Here is a 26,280-nt window from a genome sequence, read left to right on the forward strand (position 1 = left end):
GTGAACCAGGCGCATGTAAATATATATGTTCAACGTGACAGATGATGAATAACATGGCTGTTGCGGCAGACTTCTTTTGTTAAAAAGGAAAAAATGGGGAGAGAGGGAGCGAGTGCGTTTCACTGTAACTTAAGAAAAGCTATAACAAAACAATTGCTGTAATGGATGAAGTCGGCAACTCAATTGCTTGGTGCTTGCAATTTCCGTTGGAATCTTATCTCTGTTCTATTCTTGCTCCCATTTCGGTCGGTGAGACTTGCAGTTCCAGCTTGCACTCTGACGCACACATCTATCTTTTGCACCCTGACATCACTCTTTTTATCTTTCTCCCTTCAAAGATGTTTTCACTTTCTGATATATGCTAACGAGTTCATCATTTCTGGTTAACCTTCTGATTGACGCTTGGAAGGAATCAAGTGTATCTTTGGCACTTTCTGTTTTGAGACCCGCTGCGGTTAACTTATATATGCCAAGAAGAGAATATTGTTTGATGTGCAAAACTCTGACATATATAACAAGAGATTCGTTACATGGCGAAAGCACTAACCCATCAGTTCCCCATCTCTCTTTTTTGTTTATGTCAAACGACTTGTGTCGACACCGCTACAACCCTTCAAGGCAGGTCCCAGGAAGAATTTGTCTCTGTCAAACGCGTTTGCAAAGAAAGTGCTACTCGACATGGTTGACGCCGCTCATCGATCAAGGAAAACTCATGGGGCCCTCTTGCCTCTCCTAATCGGCTATGTGCTTTGGCTGCCGTCCATCATGAAGATGAACGGCTGCGAGGGTTGCATGCACATCTGGACCCGGGTCCACTTTAATGACCCGAAATTTGTGGCCCTCCACTGTCCCCCGGAAAGGAAGAAGCCAGGAATTCATAGGGCATAAGGGAAAGGACAAATCAACGGTTCAATGGAGTGTTCCCCCCAGCGGGGCCAACATGTCTCCTTCCATTCCACCACGTTTTCTTAATAAACCGTGCCCCTGGACTGTTGATATTATCAACGTGGAAGATCCAAAGTTCAAGGGAACAAACGCTAGCACAATAGTGGAGCTAGAATAGAAAATTTTGGCTGATGGGTGCAGACCCTGGCTTAGTCGGTTAGGTGCCTATGGGCCGCTGACCTGAGCGGCATCGTATCTAGCTGGACCTAGACCTAAGTCCAGCTTGATTATGGGCTCGCGTGAGCAGTGGCATATACCAGTCCCCATGTAGCTCGGCTACTAGTCTCGCACCACCACCTTGTCGAACTCCTAATGCATTAAATAGAACTCACATCTGCTATCCAACCAAACTTGTGAGCACAGCATTGTAAGATTTTCTAACCAACTACTGGAACCCTTCCAATCCCTTTTTTAAGATGTTTATTCAATGTACTTTTACAATATCATATTTGTCGGATGTTCATATCTTTGGATTATTGGATTTAAATATGCATAAAGAAGAATCTGTAATATATTTGAATATTAGTTTTAAATTCACAATCTGAATATGATCCCATTCCAACTTTTGCTTTCGCTTTATTTGAACTGATTCGATTTTGAATCCGATTGGGTAGTTATTATTTAAATCCGATCCAAGTCCAAACCCGACTGGTTGTCACTTCTTACATATCAATCTAATCTGATTGAGAATTTCTCAATCGCATATTATTTTTTTTATATCCAAATTTTTTAAGCTGTTCAATGAAATATCCAATCCAAATTTGATCCGCTGACATCTCTACCTTCTCGCTAATTATTGGATATCACCAACGTTAAAAAAAAAAAAAAAATTGTGGGACTGTGAAGGCAACTGCCCACACTTTCCTACGTGTGCTTCCGCCTGGTCTGTTTGGTTTTAAATGCGAATGAAGTAGAATCTATAATATATCTGAATATGATTTTTAAATTCACAATCTGAATATGGTCCTGTTCCAATTTTTGTTTTGGTATATGAATCCAAATCCGGCTTTTAGATATACAACTAAATTCGAACCGACTTTTAAGATGTATAGATATTGGATACAAGATATTCATTTGAAGTAAATTTAAATTTGAATCCAAACCCGATTGAATGTTTCTTCTTAAATATGAACCTGATCTGATTTTTTAGTCGCCTATTAATCTCTTTCCATCTCCAATTTTTTCAAGCAGTTCGATGGAATGTCAATACCTTCTCACTCTTTATCTAAATGTAATAAAACCAGAGTGCTCATCTAACAGTCCAACAGATCCAAACGGGATCTGAACCGCTTACCTTCGGGCCAGCAACTCCCAATCATTTTAGTTCTAGCGTACCAATAAAGTGTTAGAGAGAGGGTGGGTCCAACTGGGTAGGTCACATGCACCTGTTGGTAGCTTATACCAACTCCCAAAAAACATATCTGCGTTCAAAATGTTGGACGCTTAACAGCACGTATCGCCGGAAAAAATGGTGTCCTCGATCGGACCTTTTTGATTGAGCCAAGGGGGCGGACAGCAAGGAGCATGCTTTCCAAGAATGTCTTCACTAATACAACACCTCTACGCAATAAAATAAATGGAGGGAACGGAGAGAGGCCTTCCTGTGCCGCTAGAAAAGGAAACATCCTGTCCTCGGAATCACGGAGCCCTAGAGATTGAAAGGCCACGGTTTTTTCAGACTGGAATCTTTGAAATCCTTTGAGCCTTTTTTCTTTTTCCTCGTTTCATATTTTGAGGTCAACGTCTCTTCATCTTACCTGAAAAAGTGATCTAAAGTACGAACCATTGGTATATATATATATATATATATATATATAAAGCTAACATGAATCTTATAAATCGTGAGCCGAATGTGGAGTTGAAACTTTGAAGATGAAGGAGGTCAAGAAATCTTCATCTGGGTCACGCGTCTCCCACCATAGTTCAAGAGGGGTTAAAGGAGAAAAACAGCGTATAGAACTTAATTATAGAATGCAGTACATCTAATCTTTAGGTACCTCAAAGATTAATAACAAGTTTGAATCGAATTTAATGGCAGCCATGTTTGGTTTAATTCTTTTAAAGAGTAAAAAATATCATTCAAAGAAGAGAAAAAGAGAAACAAATGACTTTTCTTAAATAAATTTCCTTGTCTTATTTGAGGGACATTATACACTCTTGAATATATTTAATATACCTATTAATTGTTTGATCTCTTTGGAAATGATTCCCACTAAGTTTGGCATATGAGGATCTGGTAATGGATCAAATTCAAATTGGATGCATAGTTAACTGTAATGGTTTTTTCAGATATTCAGTTTTTAATTTAGATAAGATTGATAATGAATACAAGTCATATCTGAATTTGAATATGAAATCCAATTTCAACATCTAAAATCCAACTTTTTGAATGGACATCAGAATCCAAATTCAAATTGCAAATCAAATCCGGCTGACTTTCAAAATGCAAGGGCATTGAACATAGAACATTTAATTAAAAATAAATATGATCAGATGTGTATGCATGTCTGAAATCCTAAAGGTTGCCATTTCTTAAATCCGAATTATATATGATTTCTCAACCAGATATTGAGTTTTTTTCATATCTAATATTTTCAGAACAGTTTGACTGGATATCTGATCCAAATGATATATATTGACATCATTAAGCTGTTGTGATACACTTTAAATACATCAGCCAAATACCTCGGGCTTCATTTTGTAGAGGAAACAAAAAAGGATTCTCAGTATATGTGCGGCTGACATGGCTTGCTGATCAAGAATCGCATGACTACAACAAACTGCGAATGTGAAATCGAAAAAGGCAGCACTCAGCAGGCTGTAAGTTGTTTAACGTTTCATGACTTTGAGTCAAGTCTCAACCCATTGGCACCCTCCCATGGCGCTGTTCATATCAGCGCGTCATCGTCAAACCGTTCAGCTTTCCCCTTCGAAAGCACTCATCCATTAACCTCAAAGGGTTGCAGCGCACTGACGTGGGAGAAGTGCTCCGCTGAGAACTCGGGATGGAGTCCTTGAGTACCACCTGTCCGCTCCAAATGCACTTGGTCCTTAGCCCGTAAAAGGGCCCAAAGCAAGCTCAGTAACCCAGGAAGGAAGCACCGGAGGGGGGTTCGTGGCCTCTCTTTAGACAGTGGAATGAACCACTCATTTTAAATAATAATAATAATAATAAAGCACTCATCCATTAATATCTTGGTCATTGAAAATGATAAAAGAGCTTTTCACGACTGAAAATCCTCTTTTTCTCTTGCGGGCATTCATGCTTAGTAACTTAATAAAACAAATCAAGCTCGCGATTTATGATCCAACCGTTTTAATGCTATTGTATGCAGTCAATGGTAGCCTACATGTATTTAATAATAACTACGTCGCATGTGTGCATGTACGGTTAGACCAGACAAGAGATTCCCGCGTATCAACTGCCTGATCTTGTAAAGACATGTAGTCAAAATTGTAAGAATCTAGTTGTAAGAGAGAAAGAAAGCACATTCTCTTGCACTCTGTCTTCTTTCATATTGAAAAACTCATTCACTACTCCTGATTTAGGAGATGGCTTCAACGAATGGTAGAGCCAGAAATTTTTCATGAGAGAGCTGAATAAAAGTTTTTAAATTTTGACATAAGCTAAAATATCATTTTTCAAAATTTTTATAAAACAAGTAAAATTTTCTAAATTTACATGTTTCTTTTTTTTTTAAATTGAGGCAGGGCCCATACGGCCCCTCCTTTGGCTCTACTTCAGAAGTTGCCTATTATTATTATTATTATTATTAGGGTAAAAAGTAAGTACGTATAAAGCAAAATAGCAGCCAATGCCATATCCATGTCGACACTTTGACATGTTGACGTTGGTGCTGCGACACACTTGAACATTTTTTTATAAATAAACTTAGTATTTGCATTTTGCATATCAATTTTGAAGTTTTTGAATATTATTTTACCTACAAGTGCCTCAAAATACACTTTTTTTTTTTTTACTTGCCCGTACCCGTACCACTATTCCGTGTCCAATGTGAAAATAAATAGTTTTGCAGTCAATGTTTTTTAATTTTAAAGTAGAGCAGCGTGTTGAATGTGATCTTGTGCTCCACATTTGGTCAAAAGTTTCACATTTCATTTCACAAACACAGCCAACAAATACCGCAGACTTTGAACTCCAACATCATCATTTGCCGTATCTCTTGTATTTTTGTTGCCAATATTTGAAAAGGCGCAAACTTAACAAAAGTAATTTGCTCGGTGGTGCACTCCTATGTTTAACAAAATTACTCAAAAATGTGTCGGAAGAACGAAAAAGACAGATAAAAGTACAAACTCGACGTTTTCCACTGAGATAAACTCAAAACATCATCAGTTGCTTAATGATAATATGAATGTATGTGATCAAGAAATTTCAAAGGACAACAACAGAAGACGAGCCGCAACAACCACTGTCGATGGCTAAAACAAAAGAAAATTTTCTTCCTTTCCTTTTATTGTTTTATCAGTAAGCAGTGCAACGAATCGCCATGGATGTGCTGACATTAGTGCTATTGAGTGGCGACAGAGCAGACCAACAGTAGGCGTAGGCCCTAACAGTCATGGAAACAAACCCATACACCTGCAACCCGCCCTCGAGCCTGGCCCACGACGCTATGTGCACCAACCCACCCGGCCCGCCGAAGCCCAACTGGGTCGAGCCCACCATGTTGTTCTTCATGCACAAGACCTCGCTACTTCCACCTCCAACCACGCGGGCTTCTGCCGGAAGCATGAACGCCACATCCTGCTGCGACAAGGCCTTGGCGAAGAAATGCACCACCATGCTGTTTTCTCGGTACCGGAGATGGGCGACGGTGCTCGGATTGGCCACCGACAGGCAGAAGGAAATGGAGGCGTTGTGGGTTGAGTTGACGAGGGAGATGTGAGTGAGGGCGATGGTGGGGTTGTGGAGGTTGAAGAGGGAGAAGAAGAGGATTGCGAGGAGGAGAACGGCGAACAAGGTCAATGAGTAGAAGACGGCAGTGCTTCCATCCGTGGTTGGGCTCGTCGGCGACGGCTTGGGCTTCGTCTCCTCTTCCATCGTAGATGAGACAATGAATGTCCTAATCCCAGTGCAATTTGTCCTGATCAACGACTGTAAAATAGTCAAAATCAGTGATAAAAATTTAGTTTCAAACGGTTTCTCTTCCCCTTTTTTTTTTCCTTTTGTTTCAAACGTCGTGGCCTTTCGGTAACAAAGGGTCGCCGGTTGCTCTTGAATCAGAGAAACAGACACCAGTATGGATGAGAGAAAGCAAAGATCCAAAACCATGCTTGGTCTATAGATATGTTTATACTGGATGCGGGACATTATGTATGGTGAGATCAAACAGACATGTCCGACTAAAATCTTAGCATTTTCCCGTTTAATTCTAACAAGAAAGTCTTCGTATCATTTGATCTTGCAGCGAGAAACATATTGTATGTCAAACTGTGTTGTCATGATGTATGTTTAAAGTCTTAAGCCAGTAACCCACCTAATATTCCTAGAGTTGGTAGGCCGTATTATTCATCAGCTTTCACACTTCAACTAAACAATTACGTGTTCCTTTGATTGAATTTTGTTTCGAATAAGGCTCCAACGGAAATCTCACGAGGGGCCGCTTGATTGCATCGCATCCAAAATTCGATGGGATGTGACGTTCTGGTATCATGGATTCTAAGATCTTAGATTCTTGATCAATCTCTAATACGAGTTTGTAGTATTTTTGTTTGAAAAATATTTCATGGATTCATCTGAAAACCCGTGGCCTTCTCCGATCGATTTGAGGTGCATGATGCAGAATGAATGAATGAAGAACTTGAATCCATCCTCCATGGATATTTTCAGATCGGCCGTTTGCTAGAATCAAGAACTTAGGGATAGCGCTACTTAAATCACATCCAGGGTGATCAGACCCTGGATGACGTGTTGTACATCATTCGTGTGGAAGCAAGATTTTTCTGCGTAGAAAGATGATGATAGACCACTATAAGCCGAAGCGTTGATTGGACATATGAAAATGATCGATTTCAGTAGCTTTTCAGTCAGGAAGTGAAAAATAAAAAACCAATGGTGAACCGACATGGATGTACACGATGTTGACGACTCGAATCAGAATTGATTAAATCGGTGCCAATGGAGTCGGATGATCCTGGCTTTTTACGGGTGAACTATGTTAGGGGTCAGCAGTACTCTGGCGAACAAATATCGAATCGAAACGGCTCGGTCTTGACCGAGTCATTTCTTCCCCAACAGTCCCTGGACGTTCCACCTCTTCCTCGACCTCCTCCTCCCCGACCTGCTCCTCAACCTGCCGGAAAACTTATCGGCGGCAATTCTTTGCTCCACGCTTTCGAAACGGGAGACCTGGCAGGGGATGGTGATGCACCCCTGCTGACAGAACCCATACTCCTCCTCCGATTCTTTCAGCAACCCGAGAAAGAGCGGGTGGTTGAAGTGACAGACGGGGACGACGAACCGGAATCTTTGCTCTCCCTTCTCGCCCACGTAGACTGCCAGGTGCCCCTTGGGGACATCCTCCTGCACCGCCTCCTGCCGGCGGCTAGCGCCGGGGTACAAGGCCGTGAAGCCCTTCCTGACGGCCACGCCAAAGCCACCGCACTTCTTCTTCTTCTTCTCCTGCTTCCGCTCCTGCCCACCTCCTTCTTTGCTCTCCAACTTCGCGTACTTTGGTGGACAGACTGTTCTGCATACCTTCACAAACCTTTCACGAACTGTTACTTCCATCATTATAAGTGGTACGGCCGGATTGTTGGCCGATGAATCTCTTTGCTTTTCTAACTATGCGGTCGAGACGAAGAAGCCGGCGGCGGCCGTCCGGTAGAAGAACTCCGGCTTCTTTATCTGGAGGGAGAGAAGTCAGGGAGGGTTGTGGAACATCGAAGGCGATGGCTCCTTTGCAGAAGTAGATGGAAGCAAAACACACGAGGGGATGATTCTTTTATACAGGTAAGGTGGGTCGTAGAACCGCTGCTCAGTCAGCTATATTCTACTCAACTGCCGAATTTTGGTCAAAATTTACAAAATCCCGTGTATTCATTTGGTCGTCAAGGGATGCTTCCGTGGTCATCTCTCTCTCCCTCTCTCTCCCCTCAAAAGGGATCGCAGTGGTATGTAAAGTTATCTAGAGGTTTATAAATTAAGCACGACAATACCCAAACAGATCTTAAACCATGGGTAATACTTATTCAAATGAATGTGGGGCAGAAATATATTCAAGTAAAGTGAATAGTTGGAAACAACCAATATGTACTGCGTGGGCAATCTCCTGTTAGGTAAATCCACAGCCTGCTGTCAAATTAAAAAGTGACGGAGAAAAGTACCTCCACTTGGTTCAAGTTCAAAACAGTTTGAACCTTATTTATCCGAGAATGGTTTGGTCGTCGCGATCCCTATGTGACAGTTGGTAACGAAAGCAATGAATATAAAATGGCGATGACGACCGGCGTGGACAACGAAGACCGGTGACATTTCGCTTCGTTGACGATAGCGAGAGTGAAAGGAAGCACCGTGGCGTCTCTTTCCAAGTAGCCGGTGGAAATTCACGATTCGCCTACAGTGAAGAGCATTCATATTTGGCTCGCCGAGACTGAAAAGTAGCAACTTACATCACGGGCTTTCCGGTATACTTCTTCCTTGATCCATCCCTACGTAACCATGCCTACGTAAGACTTCATCTCTCTCTCTCTCTCGAGCACCTGGTCCTTTCTTTGGTGGCTTTAACTGGGCCTCCATGGAAGTTTGAGGAGGCGGGTAAGGTGTCGCAGTCTCGGAGAGTAGATGCATGATTTGATTCTTCAAACGAAGAGGCGCAGCCTTGCGAAGAACTCTCGTGCACGACCATCGAAATATATCTCAAACTAAAATTCTTAACACGAAAATTAGGAATACCTTAAACTTAAAATGATCATTTTATTCTTTTGCACGCAAAATTCTAAGGGAGACTTTAGATTTATGTCTGGTGAGGGAGAATGGCTGACTGGCCGGCTACAAGGTCGAGATGGTAAATGGTTTTTAGGGTGTGTAATGACTAAAATTCCCACATTAAAATGAAAAGGAAAGACTGATCAAATGAGAATTATGAAAATATTAAAAAACTAAAATGTGCATAGCATTTAAAAAAAAAAAAAAAAAATCTAAAATGTCACTACTTTCTTCTTGGGAGTGCATATTTGTTGCATGCACACAACTCAATCTCGTGGTGTGTGACTAAGATTGTTCGCCCTTGGTATGTTCCCTGAATCTAATCAAAGTCAAGCCCATCTCCGTATTATAAAGAATTACTTCAACCAGTTCGCGGTACGTGAGAGGCGAAGCCACCTCCTTTTCTCTGTCCTTATAGCTTAGGGATACGTGGATCCTCTTTGTTTTCTAAATATAGATTTAAAAGGAGAAAGCTTTCCCCTGCATTGTTTTTGTTTTCATTCGGTGAATTTCTCAAACCTGTCCCTGCTTTTCCAATCTGTCACTTTTTCGTAACCAGGAGAATGAAAACCATGGCTGAGGATGGAGACTCTTGCTGTCAAGGTGGTTTATGCTATCAGAAGCTGCCAAAAAACTAGTTAAGGAAAATGGTTTACATCGACAAATGTGGAAAGAGTAGCGAAGGAAGTTAGATTAAATGCATGTGTTTTCAAAAAAGTACGTGAGCCGTAATCGATATGTTGAAAAAACCATCTCCTTTTTTTTTAACGTTAAGAGGATCTAAAATCAAAATGGTCCAACCTTGATTATGTGCCAATTTCTAATAATTCAAGACGAAAGTGCCTTGCATTTGGTTATAAGAAGAATCCACGGAAACTTAATTCCTGTTTTCGACAACTAACGAGCCGAACTACACCAAACTCCAGCCTAAAAGTAAAAATGGAGGGTGGTAGAAAACGTCAAGAGTCATGCACGGTTTAAACTTCTAAATTAGTTTTCAAACATTTTAGACTTCTTATTTTTAGCTTTTTTTTACTTAAAATTATATATATATAATAATATTTTTTGTTGATTGAGCTGAATCACTGAATCAACACGATTTCTATCCCCAATTATTAAAAAAAAGAAAAGAAAAAACTTGACCTTTCTCAAGTTATTAATAGAAAAGCCAGGTTTTGTGTGCGCGCCGGCAAAGTGTAAAAGCAATGGCGCCAGGTTTGAACTCACTTTGCCTTGTCTCAGACAAATTCCTTGGAAAATACTGGCGATGACGAGAGCCCAAGACAAAGATAATGATCTTCTTCAGTTGCCCTTAGCTTCTTCAGTGTTTTCAACAATGGCTGCGCCTCTGCAAGACCAGACAAAAACCGACCTGTTCGGACCCGAATCCGATTTATACGACAAACCACAACCCGGTCATGTTCAAAATATACAAACCATGTGTGTGGACTCTGTGTTTAGCTATAACAGTATCGTTGTGTAATTCTTTTTATATTGAAAACTTGTTAATTTTATAATGGGGAGTCAATTGTTTGGTTCTATAACGGGTTCGACCCGAATCTTGAATCTTAAATGTCCATCAATCAATTCGCGACATCTTCCAGAAATCTCTTTGTTCCATTCAAAAGATGCCCCCCCTCGTGGGAGGTTGATGACGTTCGATAGTGGACCCGACCCGTTTGCAGCCTTAATGGTTCAATAAAATATTATTCCCCGTTGTGGAGCCCTTCAAAATCAGCGTATTATTTTCAAAATAAGTAACTAAACATGTGGCCCGCATTCATCCAAAGTTGATTCCGGCGTGAGGAAATTATATACGTCTTCCACCACCTTCACTTTGCTACACGCTTCTAAATTTTTGACCATTAATCGCCTTTTCTTGAGCAATTTCGTCGCAAAGATTGTGAAATAATCGCCTGATTACATGATTTTGCAACTCAGTCCTTACTATTATTTGCATGATGGCTTGGTAGCTAAAGAAAATTTCATTATAAGAATGTTGTTCGCGAAATTGCCTTTGTTTTTTTGAAATTTGCTTAGTACAAAGCAAATTGCCAAACTCATTTCATCGGATCAAACCAATGCATGATTTGGACCAACCCGAGATCCATAATGTTGCATGTAATTGTATCTATTTCATATATACCTAGAGTTTTCGCATTATATTTGCCAAACTCTTGTCAGGATGTGCATCAGACTATAGTACTTTCGTTTTGATTGTAGCAAAGTCCTAGTTCTACGCTTAGGATAAAAGTCCATTTTAAATGTTTCAATTTAAAAAGAGGTATAGTGGCTAACTCCCTCTCTCTCAACCCTTGTCAGTTGGGCCTTGTAAGTATTAGAAAATGTCTATAGAAAAAAGAATGGCGCCGCAACTGCATATGCAGATCCAAGAAATACCGCTGTCGATTTTATGATTCATCGAACTAAAGAACATCTTTAGTCATACCTATGATCCACATGTTCCTACTTTCATTTTACTCTTTCAGTGTCCTTATATAAAGTCAAGGAGGAAAAAACCTGGCTGTAAAGTCTTCAATCTTAGATGCCCATGATTTAAAACCACATCAGATTAGAGGTAATCAAATGCCTCAGAAAAATGTAGGCAAGTTTGTTGATGGACGCCACATATACGAACAGATTTAGGTAAATGACTAGGAATTCTGTCCAGGGGACACAGGCCCTTCCTTGATTTTCAAAAAGTTTAAAAACAAATCGGTATTTTGTGAAAAAAATATATATAATGTTCCTCTTAAATTTTTTCAAAATAAGATTAAACCTCTCGTCAAATTTGTAAAAATTGTAAGTGCGTCCCCCATGAAATCTTTTTTCTTCATGGGCTCTGCCTCACATGTTTCAGGACTATCTTTCAACCACTAGTCTCTCTCTCTCTCTCTCTCTCTCTCTCTCTCTCTCTCTCTGGGCGTTACACCTTAGTGAAGTGAAGGTGGTAGACCGGGCAAGTGAGAACTCAATAATGGTGTCTGCAACCATGTTTTCCGGTAAGGAAGGCTGGGCCGTTCAGGTGTTCACATCTTCCTTGATTGGAACGGCCCATTTCCCATGGGCACACGCACACCAACAAATCTCTCTCTCTCTCTCCTCTATTGCATGAGTAAGGCCGGTCCCTTGCGTTGCTTTCTCACGGTCAAAGTGAGAAAAGAGAGAGAGAGAGAGAAGGGAGATTCCAAGCAGGAAAAAGGAAACTTGAAGACAAGCTTTCTACGTCTCAAAACTAAAGCAAAAAGTAGTCATCTTAAAACTAAAGTGCAGTTTACAAAAATTCCGATACCATATGCCGTTCAACTCAACTTGATCTTCGCCATCAAGAAAGAAATTAGTCATCGCTGTCCACCATTATTCGAAATTATCCAACCATTTGGATTCTATCCACACTTTTGAGTAAGCAGTAAATTAAACATTTGGGGGCGGCCATATCTTATCGAAAAACTCCTCAACACGCCTTGTTTGATTTATGTAACCTTCAACACCTGCACTAAGAAGTTCTTCAGCTGCAGGTCCGATTGCAGATGCAAACGTCAGTTGATCCCAGTTGACTAGCTGCACAAAACAAGCATAGCTTTTAATCTCGGTTGACATGGAACATGAAGTGTAACCATTGAAAAGGTGAGCTATAAATGACCTCTTCCTCAGAGAAGTTGAATGCCTTAGAAACAGCTGGGGTGAGTCTCCTGAAAAATGAATATTTCTCATCAGGAGAGATTTCTGATTCCTTAAGTGACTGTAGTAACTTCAACGGGGCAATAAGGTAGTCCACCCTGCAGATCGAATACAAAGAAAAGGCACATAAGAGTGCAGTTTCTTAACAGCTTTAACACTCTAAAAGTATTTGAAAAAAAAAAAAAAAAACTTACCCCAAGATGCTGAAGATGTCCTGCTTGTTCCGTATTGCAGCAGCCATCAATTTAGATTTGTATCCATGCTTGTGAATATAATGGTATGCCTTGGAAATCTGCAACTCAGAGCACGTTCAAATCATGAGGAAAATTTTGTGCATTGATCGCTCCTTTTAATTCACATTTTAAGTTGGTTCTCTCATGTGAATGTCGAACAGGATTTGCACCAGTTTCTAGGCACTGTGTTCAACGGAATTCATATCAATGAGTAGGCACTGGGTTCATGGTAACAGATCCCATTTGCACACTCATTCATACAGCTTTGGACTCTTGGAGAAACAAACAAGAGCACACTATTATATAATTTAGACTGCAAGATATTAGAAAATGAGTACAAATCTTGCTTAATCATGTAGATTAAGGCAGCTGTTCCAAAAAAAAAAAAAAACAAAGACGAAAGAAATTGGAAGCATCTCAAACTGTGGGAAAACCAATAAGAAAGAAAGAAATATGACAATAGGTCAAAATTCAATACGTGCAGCAAACCAACAACAAACAAGTTAATAAGCACCAAATATACAATCATGATTAACATTCTCTTCACTACAAATTTTCAGGCTGTACTACACAGACGTGTTCACTGAAACAAAGTGCAGAGATTTGGGGCTACTCACAAAGTCAACAGCTTGAAATACAAGCACAAGGGGAAATTTTATTTCAAGGTAATACCATTAGTAGAACATGCTGAGAGCAAGCTACCAGTTTTCATAAATTTCTGAGCTGTTAAAATTGTACGTCGCAGCTTTAAATGCCAATGCATACCAAGGCTGGCCATATGACATCAAAGTTTAGAACAGTGCATAGTTCATGCAGACTGCAAGGATTTAGAAAAAATGTGCTAGGAGATACCCTCAACATATGCATAGTTATCAGAACAAAGGACATTCAGAACCAATCTCAGAATATAAGAAACACGCTATTAGAAATATAATCATAAGGACACATCTTACATGGAACCTGTACCAATGTCAGTATACAAAAATTAAGACGCGAGTACGTTTCACAGACCGTGAATGTCTGGATCTAGATCCAGGTCTGATCCAGATACGACCCATTTTCTTAAGTAGAATTTTAAAGGGTCTGTAAACTCCAAGCTTAAGGGTTATGTCCTTCCCTCTTCTTCCTTCCCCATCTTCCTTCCCCACCTGCAGTAGAGTACAACAATTTTCCAACAATTGCTGCCTAACTTAATCAATGGATTGCAGCTCTCCAGCGATCAGCAGCAGCCTTCTGGTGGGGTATCTTAAGGCTTTTTTTTTATTTTCATTAAAATTAGATTCTTAATGTGCACTTTTCTTCTTTTCAACAATTTTCCGATTTGGTTGGTTTTCTCCCTTTCTTGTTTCAGAGCCCTCTTTTTCCTTGTCATTGACTTTCACCATTTTCCATTTTGTCTCCTTGTTCTTTTCAACAATGGGGTTTTCTTTCTTTTCTGTATGTCATTCATTTTCAGAACGCAATCTTTGTGTCTTGCATGATTTGATTTTTTTTTTTTTAAATATTGACTTTGTTCTATTGAGGTGCTAACTCCAGCTTTTTGTTCAGCACTTGCTATTATTTATTTTAGTGTTCTCAACTGTTAAGTGATTTCTACTTGATTGCACAACGCCAGAATTTTGGTCAGATCCTTTCTTCCATTTGCTGCTATTTTAAATGTTGTCCATGTATAGAAGAAAAGGTTAAGAGAACTAGTGCAACACATTTTTACAGCAAATACATGGAATTCAATAGAACAAACAAATGAATGAGAAATATTGGAAAGAGATATTAAAAAGTCGGTAACTATTGTGAATTTGTCAGACAGAATTAGCCTCAAACAGCATGTCATATGAGCTAGCTAATTTAGAAAGATAATGAAGCAAAATTAGAGAATTGTACCTCAAGTTGCAAGTTTTTCATGACAGAGGAAAATAGCAATTCTATGTACAAGAAAGACATTCCAAATGGTCACAAAATTGAATTTCACAAAATAATCAAAGAGCAGCAGTCTTTAAAGAAAACCCCAAAGCCAAGTCTGGTTTCATGCCTTAGCCTCCCAACACCCTGAAATAATTGATACAAGCTTTGGAGAAGAAAGAAAAGAGAAAATTAAAGGAACGGAAACATCGCAAGGAAACCCACCCTTTTATGGGTGTCAGCTATTCGACTCAAACTTCAGTTCAGATTCTCTTCAATATCAACAGGGGAAGAATATGAAAAATCCAAATCATCACAATAAAAGCATGGCATAAGAAACAAACCAATGCAATCCCAGGATCTTCACCTCTCCCTCGAGCAGCTTCAATCTCAGGGTCAGTGGAATGATTGCGGGCCCAATCCTGTCAATTAATGTTTCATATTAATAACCATTTCAATTTAGGGCCACATACAATATGAGCTTCCAAATAAGATCTGGCTACCCGTAGTCGTCCAACAAATATCTGAATTACAGAAGCTCCAGCTTGAGCTGCAGCAGCTGCTTGAGGAAAGCTATACATTAATAGCATTAGTGTATCTTCAGATCAGGCAGTGAACAACGAACTCCACAAAAAGCAGGAGAATATGTGCGCTCACGAAAGATATAAGAATGCATAAAGAAGAAGAAGAATGGTAAAGTCTTTAGTAGATTTTGGAAAGACCAAGAAACTGTCAGTAAGTTGTCAGCAAATTTAAGAGGAACAAGAAATTGTCAGGAAGGTGGAATCCGACACCACTAGGTAGTGAACTCCCTTTTTATGCAGGTTCCCCACGAATATATAAGAAAGTGTCCGGCAAGACATGAAACAATAGCTATGATACACGGGTACGCCTCCAAAGGAGGCATACCCTACCGGTACCGGTACGACACCGGTACCGGTATGGGGCTGGGTACGGCTCCGGTACGCGTTGACCGTACCGAATACGGTCAACGTACCGGAGGCCGTATCCGTCCAAAATTGGACACGATCAACATTGATCGAGTCCAATTTTGTCCATTTTTTTTAAACGTTTATTTCATTTTAACGTTAAAAATCATTTTGACGTTAAAAAAAAAAGTAAAATAAAACCCTTTCGTTTCTGCCTTTACGACTCTTTACCTCTCGTCTCTCTCCCGCAACGAAGCAGCGGCGACAGGCGACGGCAGGGGCGGCGAACGCAGGGCGGAACGGCGACGACAGCAGCGACGGCAGGAGGTGACTGTGACGTTCTTTTTCATTTTTTGTTTTCATTTTCATCGGCTCCACCCCTGCCTTCGCCGCCGGCGACGGGTTGTGTGTGCATAAAACTCATTGCCTGAAAGTGAAAACCCAACACCCCTCTCTCTGGCTCGCCCTTTCTCTACCCGAGAGGGTTTCAAATCTCTCTCCCTCTCTACCCGAGAGGCTAGCCGACGATTTATAGCCCAGCCACTTCCTCATGTGTTTTGTGTGTTTATTTGTATGTGTCAATGTGATTTGCAGCTTTTTTTTTGTGTGTTTTCATAATAAACTTGATCTTCTTCTTGGTAAGCCAGAGATTCAGAGAATATAATAAAGGCCTCCTTTTCATTCTTCACTATCTTAGAATATGAGGCCTTTTCATTCTTCACTGTCTTAGAATATTGTTGAATGTGGATTGCATTTGCCGGCAGGGCATGTGAATGAGTGTTGCACTCATGCTGTTGTACTGAATGAGTGCTGCATGTAGAGCCGTTGTATAATTGTATGTTAATTACTTCCATACGTGTTTTGGACCATGATTTGATTCTGTTTGCAATTTTTTGATATATATGTGTGAATATGTTATTTTGTTTGAAATTTTTTGATATATATATATATATATATATATATATATGCCCGTGTGTGTACGGCCGTACCCCCGTACCCAAATTTTTTGAAAATGGTCCGTACCTGTACCGGTATCCGTACCCGCACCCGTACCTGTACCTATGTGACATAGAACAATAGTGAACGGCAAAGACGCAGTAACCGACACCGCAGAATCATCACAAATATCTACATAGGTAGACCTCAATACCACCAGTTCCCACTTTCAACAAGACAATAGAAAGGCTAAGATCAGATTGTCGGAGTCTTTAGAAGAGAAGCCGTTTTTCTATTAGAATACCAGGCTGCAGACAGTCTTATTAACTGAAAAACTATAATTTTCAAGAACTGAACCAACGACCACAACCTAATCGTATCTAGAACTTTGCCTCCTACTGAGGAAGAAGCAAGATACTTATTAGTTCTGAATTAGAAAGCACAAAGGAAAGGTGATTCTGCTACTACGATTATGCATTTGTTGCATTACTTGTAGACCAGAAATCATGATGGTTGCCAGTGGAACAGATTTCTGACCCTTCATCACTGTTCAGTTTCCTTATAATCGAGGCACTATGTTTTGAATAAAGACTTAAGATAAATCCTGAGATACAACAATGGAAATGCAAGCCTGCTGGTTTGAAATTGTTTATGTATAAATAGTACCTGTAAACAAATGTAAGATGTGTCTGTATTCCTTCAGATTCCAGCAATCTTGAGGCCTCAATACCCTAATTCAAAAAACAACTTACAAACATCAGTAGAAAAAAAAACAAGAAGCATGAACCGAGTGGCACTTGCACAGATAAAGTAACAGTGTTTCTTACCTGCCATGTTGAAGGAATCTTGAACAAGAGACGGTCCTGAGGAACTTCAACCTCAGCATACAATTTTAGCAGTTCATGTACCTGGGAACACAAAAAATCGAAAGTCTGACTAAGTATATACTCCTTTCACTTAATACAACCCCTAGTAACAGCAACATTAAGAATAGGGCCGTAAGTTTTGGTGGAGCCAGAGAGAATCTTTAGTGGTTGGGTGCTAATAGGTGCAGTATGAGGTACAAGATCCATAATATGTGATTGCCAAGTATATAAGTGAAGAACACACCACTAGCGCCACATGCATAAATATGTCAAAGAAGCAATGACCCTCGGCAATGGCAAAACAGAAAACACAAAAAAGCAGTCAACCTAAATCTGCACTAACTATGACAACAATGCTGCAAGTAATATTACTCCACCAAGTTAAAGAACGCAACATGATTAAATTTCTGATACCTTCAGGTGTGCCAACTGAAATCTGCTGTATGTGACGAGAAGCTATAATTTATGCAAAATCTAGTTCATGAATCGACCATCCTTAAATTCTCACATACCTTCCTTACAATTCCATGTGTATCATAAGCCAATCGAGCATCCACCTCAGTCGACACACGGCCAGGCACTTCTTTCACAAGTTCTGCCCCAACATTGACAAGTGCCTATAGAAACATAAGATTAAACAGTTGACAGACTTGTTGATAGTTTTAACCCACTTTCTGAAACAGAAGAATGAGCTCGAAATCCGATCAAATCACCATCAGCGGACCTTATTAAAGAAACAACCGAGTCGATCCTTGGGGTCATCCTTAGCATAACATTGTCCATCTGCAAGAGCTGTTTCTATAGCACTCTGCACCCCATTTGAGTAAATATTCACAACCAACGAAATAGCGGGGAGATAGAAACCGAGCGATTGCGTGGCCCACCTTAAACTTGGTATCCGGGAGGCTGGTGATTCCTAATAGCAGGGAAGAGCTAACCGTGGCAGCTGTTGGTGGAAACCTGTCGATGGCAAGATACGTTCGCCATTGCCACCGACCAATGTAGTGAATTAGTATCAAGAAAACTTGCCACACCAATCACGAGTTTTTCACAGTTGAAAGCATAAAGTCAGAAATGAGGTTCACCTCTCGAAGTCATCAAAGATAACGGTGTCAGGGACGATCTCACTGAACGCAGAGACTGCGTCAAGCTCGGTAATCGGTGCTGAAACAGTTCCATCCACTTCATTTAAAAGAGAGAGAGAAAGAGGAGAGGGGAGAAGATGGGGACAAGGCCTCATAAAACTACTAATGGCACCCCTAATATCAAGATCAACACCACTCTACATCAACACTCCTCCCAAATATTATCAGGATAGCACCCTCCGCGAATGGAAATGAGAACGTGGCTACAACACGCCACCCAATCCAACCGGTTGCGCTATCCAAGTGATGGAGGGAGAGAGATGCTTTACCGGCTTCGATAGAAGAGGCATTGGCGGACGAAGATGCGGCAGCTGTGATGAAGAAAATAGGAAGTTGCTGCTGATGCCTGAGTGAGAGACTGGGTCTCGCCCGCAGGAACGACCATCGGTTGCTTCTCTCCTGCCAAGAAATCGAAGGAACCAACAATCCCACAGATATCAAATAAATGAAAGTCCCGAAACTTATCTCGAAATTTCCGGCACCGGATTTTCGATCGTGAAATGGGAAGAAGAAGAAGAGAAGAAGAAGAGGACAAGGAGGAACAGTCAACAGAGTGACAGACAAGAACCTGAATGTGCTTTGGAGAGACGGAGAAGAACGCAGATGAGGAAGACGCGAACATCGTGAGCTTGTGGTAGATTCAAACTTCAATAACTGCGATCGTTGCTCCCTCTTCTACTTCACTACTTTCGGTGAACCCTCCGCCTGGAGGGCCTGTTACAACTGAGCGTAACCGTCTATCCTTGACGATGGACGGCAGCCAATAGAGGGCGACAACTTCGATGATGAAGATGTGGATAGTTAGAATGATGAACTAATCAAAGATTGCTTGATCGTGTGAATTTTGCAACGAAAACTCTCCCAAGGACAAGATTTCTGGTTAATTACTCTTTAGAGGCTATGGAATTTTGGGTTCTGAACCAAATACTGGGTGTTTTAATACAAGCTCATGATCATATCATAAGATAACTGGTCGGGTGGGTGAAGCGGTGATGAGTCGATCATTCTCATAAGCACTATTTTTTCTGAACTTTGTAAATGATGGCTGTGTGATATTTGGTTGATGGAAGAAATGGATAGAGAGGCTTCGATATCTTAAAAACATCCGCCCAGTGCCCACCCTTATTTGAATCTATCATTATCTGGATTATTGTTTTTCTAAACTGTAAATGATGGATTTGTGAAATTTAGCTAATGGGAGAAATGGATAAAGGGGCTTGGATCTCTGCGCAGTGCCCACCTATTATTTGAATCTATCATTATCTGGATTTGGATCTGAATCTGTGATGGAGAAAAACCACATTGCGCTCAGGAAGTGAAAGCGCCGCCCCGAAACCCATTATTGGCCTCCATTAGTTGCCCCTAAATCATAATTGGCAACGGGCGCGGTGCAGTGGGGAAGAAATGGGCGGGGTTTAGTAACAACAGCTTGTTATTTTAGCTTGACTGGCACCTCTGGAGATTCTTCAATTCCAAAAATCTAGCTCCGGCACAAATTTCCCGCTGATATCGACATGATAATGACAAATGTTACGTTGGTATTCGGCTGCATCCCAACGTAACCCTGAATACAGCACAGTCGATTCGTTTCCCAACTTGAATAATGACCGCATCAATACGGGTGAATTACTCAATCGATGGATAACAGGTGAAAAAAAAGCTGGAGGGTTTCATTCCTGACAAGCAAAAAGGTGCAAGCAAAAAGGTGCATCTGTTGATGAATTGATAGAATAAAATTTGAACACTGCCAAAACTTCAAAAGAATGGTTTATACAACGAAAAGAATTGACAACTGTGTATTAACTTTATACTTTACATATAGAACAAAGGGGTGCAAAAAAGCAGCTGCAGACAGACGGCAGCTTGGTAATATGGGCGGTGATATCTATCTCTTTCGTCACCCCAATCTATAAATTTGATACGACATATTACTGACATGTACAATGGACAGAATATGATGATAAAATTCTTCATTCACGAGCTCCCTTACTCCAGCGAACCAAGTTCTTGAGGAAATGCATCACCTGGAAGAAAACCATATATACTGCTTACCTTGATATTAATGACTGTGAGGAAAGACTTCGTGTACTGCTGAACTGATGGTTACCTCATCCGGATCTCTCAAGGAGTAAAAAGCATTCGTTTCCTTGGGCACAGATGTCACTAAAATGCCGCAACCTCGACCCTGTTTGCGCAGAACCTGAATTACAAATACCAGGATTGTAAGCAAGAAGATTGGTACCCATTGACTAGAAAATTCCAGGCGCCAATATGCTACACCTGGTACATCCAACCGCCCAGAATTTTAGCTTGGCAACGTTCTGAGAGCCATGCCTTCAAGATTTCTCCCATGCCACCTCCAAAATGAGTAAACGACATAAGGAACAGTCAATTAAAGCCTCAGATCAATTACCTTGAAAGCATCTTCATCTGTACGATCGTCTCCAATATATATAGGAAGCACATTGCTGCGATTACCAAGACCTGCATCAACACGGAGCTCCGTAAGTAACACCCATCTCTGGGCAAGCCTCGAGTTAAGGAGGATCAGATCCCATTAAATAAGATGGCATGACTTGAAACAACAGGACCCACCCACTCTGAAAGCCTTGCATGAAGAACCATTCTCTTCAGAACAAATAAAAAGGTGTGATTTTGAAGACTCACCAAATGAATCAAGTAGAAACTCAATTGCTCTTCCCTTATCCCACTTGATCACTGGACGGACCTCTAAAACCTACAAAATTACGTTCATAACTGCCAGACGCATTCATATAAATATGATGGTCAATTCAAAATGGACCTTGATCCAAGAAAAGTACCTTTCGCCCATGGGTTAGTCTCAATCGAGGGTAATGACTTAGTACATCATCAACACATTGTGCAACTTTTGACCATTTCTGCGCAGCCCAAACAAATATCAACAATATCTAGTTACACAATCTCAACTCTTGTGGTGATTATAAAAGACATGGTGATGGGCAAGCTCTTACCTCTTCTTCCACAAGCCGATAGTGTACCGACACACAAAACTTATTATTCTCTACCTTCACACCTTTAATTGTTATTGTGCTCTCAATAAGCACCTTAAAAACCTAACATGAACAAGAAGACCTTTAAAGCAAACTAGATGAAAAGCTGAAATCAAAATTCAATGCTAAAAGGGAACATACATCATACCTCATCAATCAGAGGTAAAAATTCACTAGCAGGTTGGAACAAAGTAATTTCCTTTCCCTGCATATCAATACAGGCTTCCAGTCAAATAAGGAACAGTACTCTCCCATAACTACAATCATAAGTACATGATTTTTCTTTTCAAAAGTTGCAGGCTAATCTATTTTTATGAAAAGTGTACAAAACCTTGAGTTAGATTCCTAGACTTGGAAACACTTAAGAGAAGACTACAGATTGCAATCCAGTAACTACCCATGCTGCACCATGATATACGGTACAGAAAAGGAGAAGTAGTCTTCTGGAAAAGGACAATCCCCAAACTAGAAGTTACAATCCAAAAGTTTCTAGTGACACAAAAAAGTTTCTGGAATTTATTTTTCAGGTCATATTTACAATGCACCATTTTCCAAGTGTACTTAATAATCAACAAAGAGGTCATGTTAACAGGAATGACAAAAAGGAACACGAAGTCAGTATTTGCTTAGAAGTTAGGGACGCTCACCGTGTTATCAGTCAACCTAACACAATTTGGATGAATATGTACAAATGGACAATGTTTAGAAGGACACATTATATCCATCCCATGACTCCCAGCATAATAGAGTTCAGTCAATCCAACAAACTCAAATACCTGAAATGGTTTTAGTGGATAACCCAAGTCAGAGCGATGCATCATATGAGAGCAGTATAGAAACATTGCTCGCAATTTTAAAAAGGGTTAAAGGTAGCAGAGATACACACCTTATCACGGGATCTTCCACTAATTATTGCTGTTGGAAAACACTTTGCTACTTGTTTTACAGCATCACGCATCTACAAGTTGAAAACCAATAGGAAAAAGCACAAGGAACAGAAAAATGTCATGACAGAAGCGCTAACTGTATTCACAAAATTTTATCAGGAGTTGGAAGGAAAAACATACTGCATCAGACATAAAAGCACGATCAGGGTCATTAACAATTGGTGACAATGTCCCATCATAGTCAAGAAACAAAGCTATCTGCTTTCCATTGGCAGAGTCTGCAATCTTCTCAAACGAACTCAAGGCTGATGGGTGTTTGAGCTGAACAAAAGTTTAAATATTGTCAACAACACAGAGATGCTAAAGAACTAATGACACATTCTGGCTACTTCTAGACAAATGGTTAAATCATCTTGAAGTTTCAGATAACCAGAAAAATTACCATCCATGAATGATATGCTGCATCAACCCCATCCAACTTTGCAATTTCAAAGCTAAAATCCTTAGCAAAAAATTTCCTTGGAGGTGAGGAAGATTTCATTGAATCAAGCAAACCACTGGCAAGAGCATCATCAAGTTTGCTCGGAGTTATTTTCTTCTTCGAAATTGACCGACATAGTATGGAAGGGAATGATGTGGCTGGTGGAGAATAAAGCAATGAGTGAATGCCCAGTCTTGACTTGGTTAATGGAGCAGGATCTGTAAGAACAGGTGAAGTATGGTTTGATTTAAGGTCCATTTCATCCAGGTTTCAAGGCTTTCTCCAGATAAGTTCCAGCGCCAGATGGTCAGGTCGAATTTGCTGGTGTCCAGATATTTATCCAACCCTTTTATCTATAAAGAACCACCTCTTCAATTTCTTCTTCTTGCTTTGGTTATGTATGCAGCCCATCAAAAGGAAGCCTCTTGGAAACTGACAGTGTGCATGCCTTCACAACCAATGCACGCAGAGAATCAAATGCTTCACCCCAGATACATATGTTGAACAACAGAGAGAATTCTTTCCTGAGAAATTTGAAATTGCAGCTTGTGATGACATAAATCACACGCACACCTGATCCTCCCTAGAAGTCCAGTGCTTAACTACACGTTCCATAACAGAAATAAAAGCAAAGATCTCAAAGCACTTTAAAAGTCAGAATTCCAGGCAAAATGCACCAATCTTCTGTAGTCAGTAAGCAATATACAGGTCAACGGAAAGCCCCAGTAAGATGGAGAAAATTGAGCTAAAACCAAGAAACACCTTGCAGCCAAAGAAAATTATCCAATTTGCAGAGGCCCTGTTTGGGTGAGGGCAAAATTTCCATTCCTTTTCCCTATTAATTTGTCAAGCATTGCAAAACGCTTGCAAGCTTACCATTTTCTTTTCCTTTTTCAAGAAGAAAACTTTACCTCCTTCAGCCAACATTTTTAAGGCTGCCTTTATCATTGACGCCAGGGATTTTGCCTTGCACCAAGGAAAGGCAAAGCAAGTGTGGCATGCAAATGGAAAATTCTTTCAGGTGAATAAAACAGCCCAAAGAGAAAAGAAATTGCATACTGTGAGTAATTGAATCATCACCAACAAATGCAATTAGGACGCTCCTTAGCAAGCCCACATTACCATCATCCAAGTTTCCGACTTTCAAAAGAAAGATGAAGAATGACCAGTCCAACTCATACCACCACAGCTGAAATACAGTCACTTTTGGTTTCAGGCAGACAGTGAGGAAAATGTTTTCTGAATAAATAAATAAATAACAGGTTGCACACAGCCGAGCACAAAGGGAGCAGAGAGAAGAAGCTCATGATATCAAAGGACAGGAAAACCGACCGGTATCAACAGTTGGGACTGTTGGTAAATTATTAATGTAAGCAAGGACAAGAGAATCTGTTCAAATATTGCATCCAACAGGGCCAAGAATACCTCACGATTGAAGAATGCAAACGTCCCAATTCACCAACAGGTTTCTTTATCGCAAATTTAACTGACAGCTGATCTAGGTAAACGCTAAATGTCCCTTACATGATATTCATTATCACAAATTGTTTGCCTGCACCAGAGGACATCAAATGAATCTGACTCAAGCTTCAAGGAGACAAGAACAAAAAAAATACAAAAAAAAAAAAAGAGAACCAGTTAACCTACAAAATATTTTGCCAGAGTAAGAGAAAGAAATGTAGTGTGGCAACCCATGTCAAATTAATAAGGATTACATTACAGATTTCAACAATAAAAATATCCCAATAAAACAAATAATGAGCCACAAACAATATACATATTGTGACGGAACTAAAAGAATACATTAAGAAACGGATCTGCCTGATGCATGAGAATAATACAGTCACAGATATATCTAGGGAAAATTAACATATAAGCACCGTCAACTATCACCAACTAACAGAAATCCACATAGGACTAGGAGTGTCAAAATTAAGTCGCAACTGTCAATCTGGTTACCAAACCTAGATCTTTAAATATGCAAAAGTTCTCCTTCGAGTGTTCAAAGATGAGCTACCAAGAATTTAAACAGTTTCTCCTCCTCTGCACTTTCTTTTCTCCATTGGAGAAAAGGTACAATAAGAAGAAACCAAACTGAGATGATTTGGTATGTACTTGTCATTATCTTATACACGATTGCGACTTGGATATTTGTTACCTTCTGCTCTATATCAAGTAGATACAGGAATCTCAGGTAGATCACATTCCCTTCAACAGAAAAAACGATCTCCGCCATTATTTGACCGGTCAAACAGTTAATGAACGAACAGAAATGTGATGGACAACGGTAAGAGAAAAGAAAACAGGGACACATGGTCGAGATGATCCCATCGTCATAGAACACAAACAGTCTATAAAGGCGACATACCATAAATGGTCATGTCGGCAGTGTGATTCTACGTTAGAACCACTTTACAATAACAATAACTTTTTCAATAATAAAAACCCAATAACTGACATAAACTTGTGCAGTCTGCAGGCCATGCAGATAACTTTAACGAGGACAAACACAACAGGATGGCAAATAATGGCTGACAGCCAAATCATAGAAAAAGAAAGGAGAAACCATTCATGGTCCAAAGGTGCAATGGAGAAAGCAACATTTAACCGTGATGATAGTGAATCAGCAACAACAACGTCGTAACACCGAGTAGTGACAAAGCACCGGTGATGACAAAAGAAGACCCCATTCATAGGATTCCATTCCAGAGAAGCACTCACAGACTCAATAGCACAGCAACAGCAAAGCTCTCATTCTTCCCCGCAATAAGAAAACAATACCCATCATAGGATTCCATTCCAGAGGCTACCCACAGATTGTATTAACACAGCATGAACAGGAAACTCCCTTGTTCATGGTACGAACATCAATAATGGTTCACTGGGCAAGCTTCGTCTTTTAACCACAACCAACAAATTGACTAACTCAATCAGCACCGAAAATCAGAAACGTCTCACATGGCAAGACTCACAGATAAGGACAACAACAAACAGAAGGGAGAAGCAACAACCAACAGGACAAAACAACACACTGAAGTGATTTAACCAATGCTAAATAAACGTTGAAGAAGGAGCAGGAGAAAGGCGATCCAGTGTTGCCTGAATACCTTCAGAAATGGAATCTCAATGAGCGCCCACGGAGAAGAGAAACAACAAAAGGGGAGAGACGACGAAGGAGGAGAAGGGCGGTGGTGCTTTTGGCCTCGTCTATTTATGGTCGTCCGCGTAGGGCAAGAAGACGTGCCAGCAAGAGCCAATTCCCGTGGTCGAACGCTCGTGTTGGAATTGGAAACCT

At 40.3% G+C, this 26,280-nt stretch overlaps 3 protein-coding genes across 14 annotated transcripts; all 3 read right to left on the reverse strand.

Moving 5' to 3' along the window:
• Positions 1 to 6,964: 6,964 nt before the first annotated feature.
• Positions 6,965 to 7,855, reverse strand: LOC116253483 (auxin-responsive protein SAUR15-like). The gene has a single exon (XM_031628306.2). It carries the CDS (start codon positions 7,700 to 7,702, stop codon positions 7,190 to 7,192), a length of 513 nt encoding a protein of 170 aa, XP_031484166.1. The 5' UTR covers positions 7,703 to 7,855; the 3' UTR covers positions 6,965 to 7,189.
• A 4,277-nt stretch (positions 7,856 to 12,132) lies between these two features.
• On the reverse strand, positions 12,133 to 19,447 carry LOC116252979 (uncharacterized). Its single transcript, XM_031627652.2, has 13 exons — positions 19,154 to 19,447; positions 18,855 to 18,984; positions 18,526 to 18,604; positions 18,325 to 18,400; positions 18,165 to 18,248; positions 17,953 to 18,057; positions 17,402 to 17,482; positions 17,241 to 17,305; positions 15,213 to 15,282; positions 15,054 to 15,131; positions 12,772 to 12,869; positions 12,540 to 12,675; positions 12,133 to 12,457 (listed from the first exon to the last, which is right to left on the reverse strand). The coding sequence occupies exons 1-13, from the start codon at positions 19,205 to 19,207 to the stop codon at positions 12,311 to 12,313; spliced, it is 1,203 nt and encodes a 400-aa protein (XP_031483512.1). The 5' UTR covers positions 19,208 to 19,447; the 3' UTR covers positions 12,133 to 12,310.
• Positions 19,448 to 20,285: 838 nt separating this feature from the next.
• LOC116253014 (probable trehalose-phosphate phosphatase F) lies at positions 20,286 to 26,280 on the reverse strand. 12 transcript variants are annotated; one of them, XM_031627718.2, is made up of 14 exons: positions 26,093 to 26,279; positions 24,411 to 24,537; positions 24,045 to 24,174; positions 22,947 to 23,509; positions 22,685 to 22,825; positions 22,504 to 22,575; positions 22,265 to 22,393; positions 21,766 to 21,822; positions 21,579 to 21,680; positions 21,408 to 21,485; positions 21,253 to 21,322; positions 20,999 to 21,069; positions 20,693 to 20,785; positions 20,286 to 20,609 (listed from the first exon to the last, which is right to left on the reverse strand). In XM_031627718.2, the coding sequence occupies exons 4-14, from the start codon at positions 23,241 to 23,243 to the stop codon at positions 20,556 to 20,558; spliced, it is 1,164 nt and encodes a 387-aa protein (XP_031483578.1). In that variant the 5' UTR covers positions 23,244 to 23,509; positions 24,045 to 24,174; positions 24,411 to 24,537; positions 26,093 to 26,279; the 3' UTR covers positions 20,286 to 20,555. The 12 variants fall into 12 exon arrangements, 11 of the variants coding, with proteins under 11 accessions (XP_031483578.1, XP_031483576.1, XP_031483580.1 ...); XM_031627716.2 differs by having other exon boundaries at positions 22,947 to 23,587; XM_031627720.2 differs by lacking the exon at positions 24,045 to 24,174 and having other exon boundaries at positions 22,947 to 23,433.

The sequence above is a fragment of the Nymphaea colorata genome, chromosome 4 (genome assembly GCF_008831285.2).
Source record: "Nymphaea colorata isolate Beijing-Zhang1983 chromosome 4, ASM883128v2, whole genome shotgun sequence".
Classification (NCBI taxonomy): Eukaryota; Viridiplantae; Streptophyta; class Magnoliopsida; order Nymphaeales; family Nymphaeaceae; genus Nymphaea; species Nymphaea colorata.